Here is a 12,463-nt window from a genome sequence, read left to right on the forward strand (position 1 = left end):
GCATATATATATATATATATATATATAGATGTAGTACTATGTTCAGGTAGTTGTGTTATGGATGTTATAGATGTTATAGATGTAGTACTATGTTCAGGTAGTTATGTAACTACATGTAATGGATGTAGTGGATGTAGTACTATGTAATGGATGTAGTACTATGTTCAGGTAGTTATGTAATGGATGTTATAATGTTATAGATGTAGTACTATGTTCAGGTAGTTATGTAACTACATGTGATGGATGTAGTGGATGTAGTTATGTAATGGATGTAGTACTATGTTCAGGTAGTTGTGTTATGGATGTTATAGATGTAGTACTATGTTCAGGTAGTTATGTTATGGATGTAGTACTATGTTCAGGTAGTTATGTTATGGATGTAGTACTATGTTCAGGTAGTTGTGTTATGGATGTTATAGATGTAGTACTATGTTCAGGTAGTTATGTAATGGATGTAGTACTATGTTCAGGTAGTTGTTCCATGGATGTTATGGATGTAGTACTATGTTCAGGCTATGTTCTGTTATTTATTACTGTCAGAATACCACTGTTTCCAGGAATCAACAGAGTTGCACCACTGACACCAGTTGGCTATTTGGAGAGTCCCTGAATGAGTCAGAGCTGGGTTCAAATACTACTCGATATATATTGCAAACAGTTAATCTGGGCTTTATTGAGTTTTATTGAGTTTGCCTGGAGTAATTGAACCAATAGAATAGTGTCTACCGTACAAACCCTGCCCATACAGCACTTCAGACAGGCTAGATATGAAAGGATCTGAAATGTTTTAAACAGTATTTGAACCCAGGTCTGATACGAGGACAGATTTCTCTACTTCTTCGCCTTGACTGAGTGAGCATAGCCTTACTATTGAGAAAGACCGCTGAAAGCAGATCTGGCTCTCAAGAGAAGACAGGATATGTGCACACTGCCCACAAAATGAGGTGGAAACTGAGCTGCACTTCCTATCCTCCTGCCCAATGTATGACCATATTAGAGACACATATTTCAGACAGACAGACAGACAGACAGACAGACAGACAGACAGACAGACAGACAGACAGACAGACAGACAGACAGACAGACAGACAGACAGACAGACAGACAGACAGACAGACAGACAGACAGACAGACAGACAGACAGACAGACAGACAGACAGACAGACAGACAGACAGACAGACAGACAGACAGACAGACAGACAGACAGACAGACAGACAGACAGACAGACAGACAGACAGACAGACAGACAGACAGACAGACAGACAGACAATAAGTACTCAACCCCTTTGTTATGTCAAGCCTAAATAAGTTCAGAACTGAGTGCTAAAACAAGTCACATAATAATTTGGAAGGACTCACTCTGTGTTCAGTGATAGTGATATCTTTACATGTTACAAGGACTCACTCTGTGTTCAGTGATAGTGATATCTTTACATGTTACAAGGACTCACTCTGTGTTCAGTGATATCTATACATTATCATGATTATGTGGCTTCATAGAAGACACTCTTCTGAAATGCAAAACATAATGAAACAAGTAAAATATAGTTTTTGTTCAATATATCTGATATCTTTACTGCTGAACTCAAAACTCATAATGAAACAGTAAAATATATTTTGTAACTGATATTCCATTGACTTTCAGTTTGTAACCTAGTAATATACTATATCTCTTCTGTCTTTTCTACTATACTTCAGTTTAGTAACCTAGTTATAATATCTCTGTCTTTACTCCTATACTTCAGTTTAGTAACCTAGTTATAATATCTCTGTCTTCTCTACTATACTTCAGTTTAGTAACCTAGTTATAATATCCCTGTCTTCTCTACTATACTTCAGTTTAGTAACCTATTTATAATATCCCTGTCTTCTCTACTATACTTCAGTTTAGTAACCTAGTTATAATATCTCTGTCTTCTCTACTATACTTCAGTTTAGTAACCTAGTTATAATATCCCTGTCTTCTCTACTATACTTCAGTTTAGTAACCTAGTTATAATATCTCTGTCTTCTCTACTATACTTCAGTTTAGTAACCTAGTTATAATATCTCTGTCTTCTCTACTATACTTCAGTTTAGTAACCTAGTTATAATATCTCTGTCTTCTCTACTATACTTCAGTTTAGTAACCTAGTTATAATATCTCTGTCTTCTCTACTATACTTCAGTTTAGTAACCTATTTATAATATACTATCTCTGTCTGTCTTCTCTACTATACTTCAGTTTAGTAACCTAGTTATAATATCTCTGTCTTCTCTACTATACTTCAGTTTAGTAACCTAGTTATAATATCTCTGTCTTCTCTACTATACTTCAGTTTAGTAACCTAGTTATAATATCTCTGTCTTCTCTACTATACTTCAGTTTAGTAACCTAGTTATAATATCTCTGTCTTCTCTACTATACTTCAGTTTAGTAACCTAGTTATAATATCTCTGTCTTCTCTACTATACTTCAGTTTAGTAACCTATTTATAATATCTCTGTCTTCTCTACTATACTTCAGTTTAGTAACCTAGTTATAATATCTCTGTCTTCTCTACTATACTTCAGTTTAGTAACCTAGCTATAATATCTCTGTCTTCTCTACTATACTTCAGTTTAGTAACCTAGCTATAATATCTCTGTCTTCTCAGTTTACTATACTTCAGTTTAGTAACCTAGCTATAATATCTCTGTCTTCTCTACTATACTTCAGTTTAGTAACCTAGTCTTCTATAATATCTCTGTCTCTTCTCTACTATACTTCAGTTTAGTAACCTAGCTATAATATCTCTGTCTTCTCTACTCTACATCAGTTTAGTAACCTAGTTATAATATCTCTGTCTTCTCTACTCTACATCAGTTTAGTAACCTAGCTATAATATCTCTGTCTCCTCTCCTAAACTTCAGTTTAGTAACCGAGCTAAAGTTGCAATGTGGAGAATATGTATTTTCCTCGTGATTATACCCATGTGCTTATAATGCACTAGCCTATGGAACAGAGTGCAATTTGGGATGAACAAATTGTTTAAAAAAATAAAAAAATAATTGCATCCCAACGAGGTCCAGAGTGCTGTGGTGTTGACACAGCACTTTTCAGGAAACTGGTTGAATAAGACTCTCTGTTTCTCTGTCTCTCTCTGTCTCTCTCTGTCTCTCTGTGTCTCCTCACAGGTCTTCATTTCACTCTTCTGGGGAACCAAGAGGCCAGAGATTGCGGCCTGGGCTTCATAGTCAAAGGGAAACAATGTGATGATATAGATGAGTGTAAAGAGTTGGAACCTACCCCACCCTGTCAAAGTACTGCCACGTGTTACAACACATATGGAAGCTTCTACTGTCAGTGTCAACCTGGGTTCATATCCACAACGACTGTCGACTTTACTCCTCTCACTGGGAAGTGTAAGGGTGAGTATTCAATGGGGAGGGGTGGATAATGATATTATTCTATGTGTGGGTGGGGAGGGGGGATAATGATATTATTCTATGTGTAGATGGGGGATAATGATATTATTCTATGTGTAGGTGGGGAGGGGTGATAATGATATTATTCTATGTGTAGGTGGGGAGGGGTGGATAATGATGTTATTCTATGTGTAGGTGGGGAGGGGGTGGATAATTATATTATTCTATGTGTGAGTGGGGAGGGGAGATAATGATATTATTCTATGTGTAGGTGGGGAGGGGTGGATAATGATATTATTCTATGTGTGGGTGGGGAGGGGGTGGATAATGATGTTATTCTATGTGTAGGTGGGGAGGGGGTGGATAATCATATTATTCTATGTGTAGTGGGGGAGGGGTGATAATGATATTATTTTATGTGTAGGTGGGGAGGAGGATAATGATTTTATTCTATGTGTAGTTGGGGAGTGGGTGATAATGATATTTTTCTATCTGTAGGTGGGGAGGGGGGATAATGATATTATTCTATGTGTAGGTGGGGAGGGGTGATAATGATATTATTCTATGTGTAGGTGGGGAGGGGGTGGATAATGATGTTATTCTATGTGTAGGTGGGGAGGGGGTGGATAATCATATTATTCTATGTGTAGGTGGAGGGAGGGGTGATAATGATATTATTTTATGTGTAGGTGGGGAGGAGGATAATGATTTTATTCTATGTGTAGTTGGGGAGTGGGTGATAATGATATTTTTTATATGTGTAGGTGGGGAGGGGGATAATGATATTATTCTATGTGTAGGTGGGGAGGGGTGATAATGATATTATTCTATGTGTAGGTGGGGAGGGGTGGATAATGATTGTATTCTATGTGTTGGTGGGGAGGGGGTGATAATGATATTATTCTATGTGTAGGTGGGGAGGGGTGATAATGATATTATTCTATGTGTAGGTGGGGAGGGGTGGATAATGATTGTATTCTATGTGTTGGTGGGGAAGGGGGAAGGTGCTGATAATGAGGGGGATAATGATATTGTTCTATGTGTAGGTGGGGAAGGGGGAAGGTGCTGATAATGAGGGGGATAATGATATTGTTCTATGTGTTGGTGGGGAAGGGGGAAGGTGCTGATAATGAGGGGGATAATGATATTGTTCTATGTGTTGGTGGGGAAGGGGGAAGGTGCTGATAATGAGGAGGATAATGATATTGTTCTATGTGTAGTTGGGGAGGGGGCTGATAATGATATTGTTCTATGTAAATTGTGTCATTGTGAACGTACGTACTGATGTATTCATGTGGAACAAACAGCTCATGCCAGGTGTGAGGCTGGGGTCTCAGTTTAGCTTGTGTTTGTGTCTGTGTGATTGTTACATGTTATGGGAACAAAACATTACTTTTGCAATATCTCCTCTGTTCTGTGCCATATTGAGAGTTTGTCGATCAGTGATCCCCCAAGTTCTCCTCTAGAACCACAGACTGTCCTGTTCTTTGATGTATTCCACAACTAGCACAGCTGATTCTAATGGTCACCTGATCATCAAGCCTTTCATTCCTTAAATCAGCTGATTCTAATGGTAACCTGAGGGGGGATATATTATTCATGTGTCCTTAAATCAGCTTATTCTATGTGAAAGTACCTGAATAATGATATTACATATGTGTAGGTGGGGGGATAATGATATCTATTCATGTGTAACCTGGGGGGATAATGATATTATTCTCATGTGTAGGTGGTCTTCAATGGGGAGGGGGATAATGATATTATTCTATGTGTAGGTGGGGAGGGGGATAAGCTTATTCTATGTGTAGGTGGGGGGATAATGATATTATTCTATGTGTAGGTGGGGAGGGGGGGGATAATGATATTATTCTATGTGTGGGTGGGGAGGGGGGATAATGATATTATTCTATGTGTAGGTGGGGTGGGGGAATAATGATATTATTATATGTCAGGTGGGGAGGGGGATAATGATATTATTCTATGTGTAAATAATGATATTATTCTATGTGTATGTTGGATAATGATATTATTCTATGTGTAGGTGGGGGAGGGGGATAATGATATTATTCTATGTGTAGGTGGGGAGGGGTGGATAATGATATTATTCTATGTGTAGGTGGGGAGGGGGATAATGATATTATTCTATGTGTAATGGGGAGATAATGATATTATTCTATGTGTAGGTGGGGAGGGGGGATAATGATATTATTCTATGTAGGTGGGGAGGATAATGATATTATTCTATGTGTAGGTGGGGAGGGGTGGATAATGATATTATTCTGTAGGTGGGGAGGGGGGATAATCATATTATTCTATGTGTAGGTGGGGGGGGGTGATAATGATATTATTATATGGTAGGTGGGGAGGGGGGAGGATAATTATTTTATTCTATGTGTAATCAGGGATGGGTGATAATGATATTTTTCATGTGTAGGTCAGGGGGATAATGATATTATTCTATGTGTAAATAATGATATTATTCTATGTGTAGGTGGGGAGGGGGAGGATAATGATATTAATGTAGGTTCATGATATTGGTCTATGTGTAGGTGGGGAGAGGGAGGGGTGATAATGATATTATTCTATGTGTAGGTGGGGGGGGATAATGATATTATTCTATGTGTAGGTGGGGAGGGGTGGATAATGATATTATTCTATGTGTGGGTGGGGGGATAATGATATTATTCTATGTTAGGTGGGGAAAGGGGAAGGTGCTGATAATGAGGGGGATAATGATATTGTTCTATGTGTAGGTGGGGAAGGGGGAAGGTGCTGATAATGAGGGGGATAATGATATTATTCTATGTGTTGGTGGGGAAGGGGGAAGGTGCTGATAATGAGGGGGATAATGATATTGTTCTATGTGTTGGTGGGGAAGGGGGAAGGTGCTGATAATGAGGGGGATAATGATATTGTTCTATGTGTAGTTGGGGAGGGGGCTGATAATGATATTGTTCTATGTAAATGTGTCATTGTGAAATCGTACTGATGTATTCATGTGGAACAAACAGCTCATGCCAGGTGTGAGGCTGGGGTCTCAGTTTAGCTTGTGTTTGTGTCTGTGTGATTGTTACATGTTATGGAACAAAACATTACTTTTGCAATATCTCCTCTGTTCTGTGCCATATTGAGAGTTTGTCGATCAGTGATCCCAAGTTCTCCCTAGAACCACAGACTGTCCTGTTCTTTGATGTATTCCACAACTAGCACAGCTGATTCTAATGGTCACCTGATCATCAAGCCTTTCATTCCCTAAATCAGCTGATTCTAATGGTCACCTGATCATCAAGCCTTTCATTCCTTAAATCAGCTGATTCTAATGGTCACCTGATCATCAAGCCTTTCATTCCTTAAATCAGCTGATTCTAATGGTCACCTGATCATCAAGCCTTTCATTCCTTAAATCAGCTGATTCTAATGGTAACCTGATCATCAAGCCTTTCATTCCTTAAATCAGCTGATTCTAATGGTCACCTGATCATCAAGCCTTTCATTCCTTAAATCAGCTGATTCTAATGGTCACCTGATCATCAAGCCTTTCATTCCTTAAATCAGCTGATTCTAATGGTCACCTGATCATCAAGCCTTTCATTCCTTAAATCAGCTGATTCTAATGGTCACCTGATCATCAAGCCTTTCATTCCTTAAATCAGCTGATTCTAATGGTCACCTGATCATCAAGCCTTTCATTCCTTAAATCAGCTGATTCTAATGGTAACCTGATCATCAAGCCTTTCATTCCTTAAATCAGCTGATTCTAATGGTCACCTGATCATCAAGCCTTTCATTCCTTAAATCAGCTGATTCTAATGGTAACCTGATCATCAAGCCTTTCATTCCTTAAATCAGCTGATTCTAATGGTCACCTGATCATCAAGCCTTTCATTCCTTAAATCAGCTGATTCTAATGGTAACCTGATCATCAAGCCTTTCATTCCTTAAATCAGCTGATTCTAATGGTCACCTGATCATCAAGCCTTTCATTCCTTAAATCAGCTGATTCTAATGGTCACCTGATCATCAAGCCTTTCATTCCTTAAATCAGCTGATTCTAATGGTCACCTGATCATCAAGCCTTTCATTCCTTAAATCAGCTGATTCTAATGGTCACCTGATCATCAAGCCTTTCATTCCTTAAATCAGCTACTGTTCTGGAATACATCAAATATCATGGACTGTCTTGAGTCACTGGAAATCAGCTGATCTAATGAGTCACTGGAGGAGAGGTTAGGGAGTCACTGGAGGAAGGTTAGGGAGTCACTGGAGGAGAGGATCAGGGAGTCACTGGAGGAGAGGTTAGGGAGTCACTGGAGGAGAGTTAGGGAGTCACTGGAGGAGAGGTTAGGGGTCACTGGAGGAGAGGATAGGGAGTCACTGGAGGAAATAGGGAGTCACTGGTCAGAGGATAGGGAGTCACTGGAGGAGGGTTTAAGTCACTGGAGGAGAGGATAGGGAGTCACTGGAGGAAGGATAGGGAGTCACTGGAGGAGAGGATAGGGAGTCACTGGAGGAGAGGATAGGGAGTCACTGGAGGAGGGTTTAGGGAAAACTGGAGGAGGGGTTAGGGAATCACTGGAAAGAGGTTAGGGAGTCACTGGAGGAGAGGATAGGGAGTCACTGGAGGAGGGTTTAATGGAAAAACTGGAGGAGGGGTTTCATTCACTTAAATAGGGAGTCACTGGAGGAGAGGATAGGGAGTCACTGGAGGAGAGGATAGGGAGTCACTGGAGGAGAGGATAGGGAGTCACTGAGGAGAGGTTAGGGAGTCCTTAAATTAGGGAGTCACTGGAGGAGAGGATAGGGAGTCACTGGAGGAGAGGATAGGGGTCACTGGAGGAGAGGAGGAGTCACTGGAGGAGAGGTTAGGGAGTCACTGGAGGAGAGGATAGGGAGTCACTGGAGGAGAGGATAGGGAGTCACTGAGGAGAGGTTAGGGAGTCACTAAAGGAGAGGATAGGGAGTCACTGATCAGAGGCCTTTCAGTCACTGGAGGAGAGGATAGGGAGTCACTGGAGGAGGGTTTAGGGAAAAACTGGAGGAGGGGTTAGGGAATCACCTGATCATCAAGGTTCATTCCTTAAATCACTGGAGGAGAGGATAGGGAGTCACTGGAGGAGGGTTTAGGGAAAACTGGAGGAGGGGTTAGGGAATCACTGGAGGAGAGGATAGGGAGTCACTGGAGGAAATAGGGAGTCACTGGAGGAGATCATCAGGGAGTCACTGGAGGAGAGGATAGGGAGTCACTGGAGGAGATTAGGGAGTCACTGGAGGAGAGGTTAGGAGTCACTGGAGGAGATACAGGGAGTCACTGGAGGAAATAGGGAGTCACTGGAGGACTGAGGATAGGGAGTCACTGGAGGAGAGGTTAGGGAGTCACTGGAGGAGGATAGGGAGTCACTGGAGGAGAGGATAAGGGAGTCACTGGAGGAGAGGTTAGGGAGTCACTGGAGGAGAGGTTAGGGAGTCACTGGAGGAGAGGATAGGGAGTCACTGGAGGAGAGGTTAGGGAGTCACTGGAGGAGAGGTTAGGGAGTCACTGGAGGAGAGGTTAGGGAGTCACTGGAGGAGAGGTTAGGGAGTCACTGGAGGAGAGGATAGGGAGTCACTGGAGGAGAGGATAGGGAGTCACTGGAGGAGGGTTTAGGGAGTCACTGGAGGAGAGGATAGGGAGTCACTGGAGGAGAGGATAGGGAGTCACTGGAGGAGAGGTTAGGGAGTCACTGGAGGAGAGGATAGGGAGTCACTGGAGGAGAGGTTAGGGAGTCACTGGAGGAGAGGATAGGGAGTCACTGGAGGAGAGGTTAGGGAGTCACTGGAGGAGAGGATAGGGAGTCACTGGAGGAGAGGATAGGGAGTCACTGGAGGAGAGGATAGGGAGTCACTGGAGGAGAGGATAGGGAGTCACTGGAGGAGAGGTTAGGGAGTCACTGGAGGAGAGGTTAGGGAGTCACTGGAGGAGAGGATAGGGAGTCACTGGAGGAGAGGATAGGGAGTCACTGGAGGAGAGGATAGGGAGTCACTGGAGGAGAGGATAGGGAGTCACTGGAGGAGAGGATAGGGAGTCACTGGAGGAGAGGATAGGGAGTCACTGGAGGAGAGGATAGGGAGTCACTGGAGGAGAGGATAGGGAGTCACTGGAGGAGAGGATAGGGAGTCACTGGAGGAGAGGATAGGGAGTCACTGGAGGAGAGGATAGGGAGTCACTGGAGGAGAGGATAGGGAGTCACTGGAGGAGGGTTTAGGGAAAACTGGAGGAGGGGTTAGGGAATCACTGGAGGAGAGGTTAGGGAGTCACTGGAGGAGAGGATAGGGAGTCACTGGAGGAGGGTTTAGGGAAAACTGGAGGAGGGGTTAGGGAATCACTGGAGGAGAGGTTAGGGAATCACTGGAGGAGAGGTTAGGGAATCACTGGAGGAGAGGTTAGGGAGTCACTGGAGGAGGTTTGGGAGTCACTGGAGGAGAGGTTAGGGAGTCACTGGAGGAGAGGTTAGGGAGTCACTGGAGGAGAGGTTAGGGAGTCACTGGAGGAGAGGATAGGGAGTCACTGGAGGAGAGGATAGGGAGTCACTGGAGGTTAGGGAGTCACTGGAGGAGGGGTTAGGGAGTCACTGGAGGAGAGGATAGGGAGTCACTGGAGGAGAGGATAGGGAGTCACTGGAGGAGAGGATAGGGAGTCACTGGAGGAGAGGATAGGGAGTCACTGGAGGAGGGATAGGGAGTCACTGGAGGAGGGGTTAGGGAGTCACTGGAGGAGGGTTAGGGAGTCACTGGAGGAGGTTAGGGAGTCACTGGATAGGGAGTCACTGGAGGAGGATAGGGAGTCACTGGAGGAGAGGTTAGGGAGTCACTGGAGGAGAGGATAGGGAGTCACTGGAGGAGAGGATAGGGAGTCACTGGAGGAGAGGATAGGGAGTCACTGGAGGAGAGGATAGGGAGTCACTGGAGGAGAGGATAGGGAGTCACTGGAGGAGAGGTTAGGGAGTCACTGGAGGAGAGGATAGGGAGTCACTGGAGGAGAGGATAGGGAGTCACTGGAGGAGAGGATAGGGAGTCACTGGAGGAGAGGTTAGGGAGTCACTGGAGGAGAGGATAGGGAGTCACTGGAGGAGAGGATAGGGAGTCACTGGAGGAGAGGTTAGGGAGTCACTGGAGGAGAGGATAGGGAGTCACTGGAGGAGGGTTTAGGGAAAAACTGGAGGAGGGGTTAGGGAATCACTGGAGGAGGGGTTAGGGAATCACTGGAGGAGAGGTTAGGGAGTCACTGGAGGAGAGGATAGGGAGTCACTGGAGGAGGGTTTAGGGAAAAACTGGAGGAGGGGTTAGGGAATCACTGGAGGAGGGGTTAGGGAATCACTGGAGGAGAGGTTAGGGAATTACTGGAGGATGGGTTTGGGAATCACTGGAGGATGGGTTTGGGAATCACTGGAGGAGAGGTTAGGGAATCACTGGAGGATGGGTTTGGGAATCACTGAAGGAGGAGTTTAGGGAGTCACTGGAGGAGAGGTTAGGGAATCACTGGAGGAGAGGTTAGGGATTCACTGGAGAAGAGGTTAGGGAATCACTGGAGGAGAGGTTAGGGAATCACTGGAGGAGAGGTTAGGGAGTCACTGGAGGAGAGGTTAGGAATCACTGGAGGAGAGTTTAGGGAGTCACTGGAGGAGAGGTTAGGGAATCACTGGAGGAGAGGTTAGGGAGTCACTGGAGGAGAGGTTAGGGAGTCACTGGATGAGAGGTTAGTGAGTCACAGCTCTATCACCATATGTCCTTATCTCTTCAGATCTCAATGAGTGCCAAGAAAAGCCACAGGTTTGTGGCAGCAACTCCGCTTGCCTCAACACCTTCGGGAGCTTCAAATGCCAGTGTCAACCTGGGTTCAGATCCACAACGACTGTCAACTTTACTGCTCTCACTGGGGATTGTAAGGGTGAGTATTCAAGTGTGTGTGTAACAACTGTCCTCCTCTTCATCTGAGGAGGAGTAAGGATCGGACCAAAACGCTGCGTTATAAGTGTCCATATTGATTTATTCAAAACCACACAACTGAACACTGGAACAAAATAATGTCTGTGTGGGGATGTCTGTATGGGGATGTCTGTGTGGGGATGTCTGTATGGGGATGTCTGTATGGGGATGTCTGTGCGGGGATGTCTGTGTGGGGATGTCTGTGTGGGGATGTCTGTGTGGGGATGTCTGTGTGGGGATGTCTGTATGGGGATGTCTGTATGGGGATGTCTGTGCGGGGATGTCTGTGTGGGGATATCTGTGCGGGGATGTCTGTGTGGGGATATCTGTGTGGGGATGTCTGTGTGGGGATGTCTGTGTGGGGATGTCTGTATGGGGATGTCTGTGTGGGGATGTCTGTGTGGGGATATCTGTGTGGAGATGTCTGTGTGGGGATGTCTGTGTGGGGATGTCTGTGTGGGGATGTGATAGAGGAAATTATAGTTGAAATGATTAATTATATATACATTTCTGATTAAAACCATTTATTCTGATACTATTATGTTATGATATGAAATGCATGGGTTCTTGGTTCTTGGCTGTTACTGAAAATGTAAGCAGAACGAATTAATTGTCTGTGCCTCTCGGGGTTTAAGGGGGAGAGATGCTATAGCTTTTCAGACAGATAAGAAATGTTTGGGTGGTGTTCCATTAGTGGAGAAAAGTATATCTTTTAGACAGTTTGGAATGTAGTTTTATAGGGGGAGTAGAAGGAGAGTCCAGACCTAAAAACAATGGGCTCTTGTGAGAATCGGAGAGAGGGTGGGAAACTGATGATGTCATTTACAGTTTATAACCTGTGGAAATATGTGTATGCGTTTAGTACTCTCTTGTAATAAACGCTGTTACCTTTGGCTTTTAAGACTGGTCTCAATCTACTTCATGCATAATTAATGAACTTACAACTCATTAATGAATTAGAAATGAGTGCGAATTGGTTTTGGCAATAAAACATACAGGAATTTAGAATTCCTCTATCAGGATGTCTTTGTGGGGAGGTGTGTGCGGGGAGGTGTGTTGGGAGGTGTGTATGTGTGTGTGATGTTTGGGTGTCAGCTAGCTTGTGTGTGTGT

The 12,463-nt window shown here is 43.7% G+C and overlaps 1 protein-coding gene across 1 annotated transcript in view; it reads left to right on the forward strand.

Annotated features, from left to right (window-relative positions):
* Window positions 1-3,158: 3,158 nt before the first annotated feature.
* The window catches only part of LOC124029874 (adhesion G protein-coupled receptor E1-like), a gene marked incomplete at both ends in the record, with an annotated part of 11,291 nt that continues 1,986 nt past the window's right edge, over window positions 3,159-12,463 (forward strand). The window contains 2 exons of the mRNA XM_046341436.1: window positions 3,159-3,392; window positions 11,167-11,313. Coding sequence (XP_046197392.1) covers window positions 3,159-3,392; window positions 11,167-11,313 — 381 coding nt within the window. The remainder of the gene's footprint in view (window positions 3,393-11,166; window positions 11,314-12,463) is intronic.

This window comes from Oncorhynchus gorbuscha, unplaced genomic scaffold, assembly GCF_021184085.1.
Source record: "Oncorhynchus gorbuscha isolate QuinsamMale2020 ecotype Even-year unplaced genomic scaffold, OgorEven_v1.0 Un_scaffold_8034, whole genome shotgun sequence".
In the NCBI taxonomy this organism is placed as follows: domain Eukaryota; kingdom Metazoa; phylum Chordata; class Actinopteri; order Salmoniformes; family Salmonidae; genus Oncorhynchus; species Oncorhynchus gorbuscha.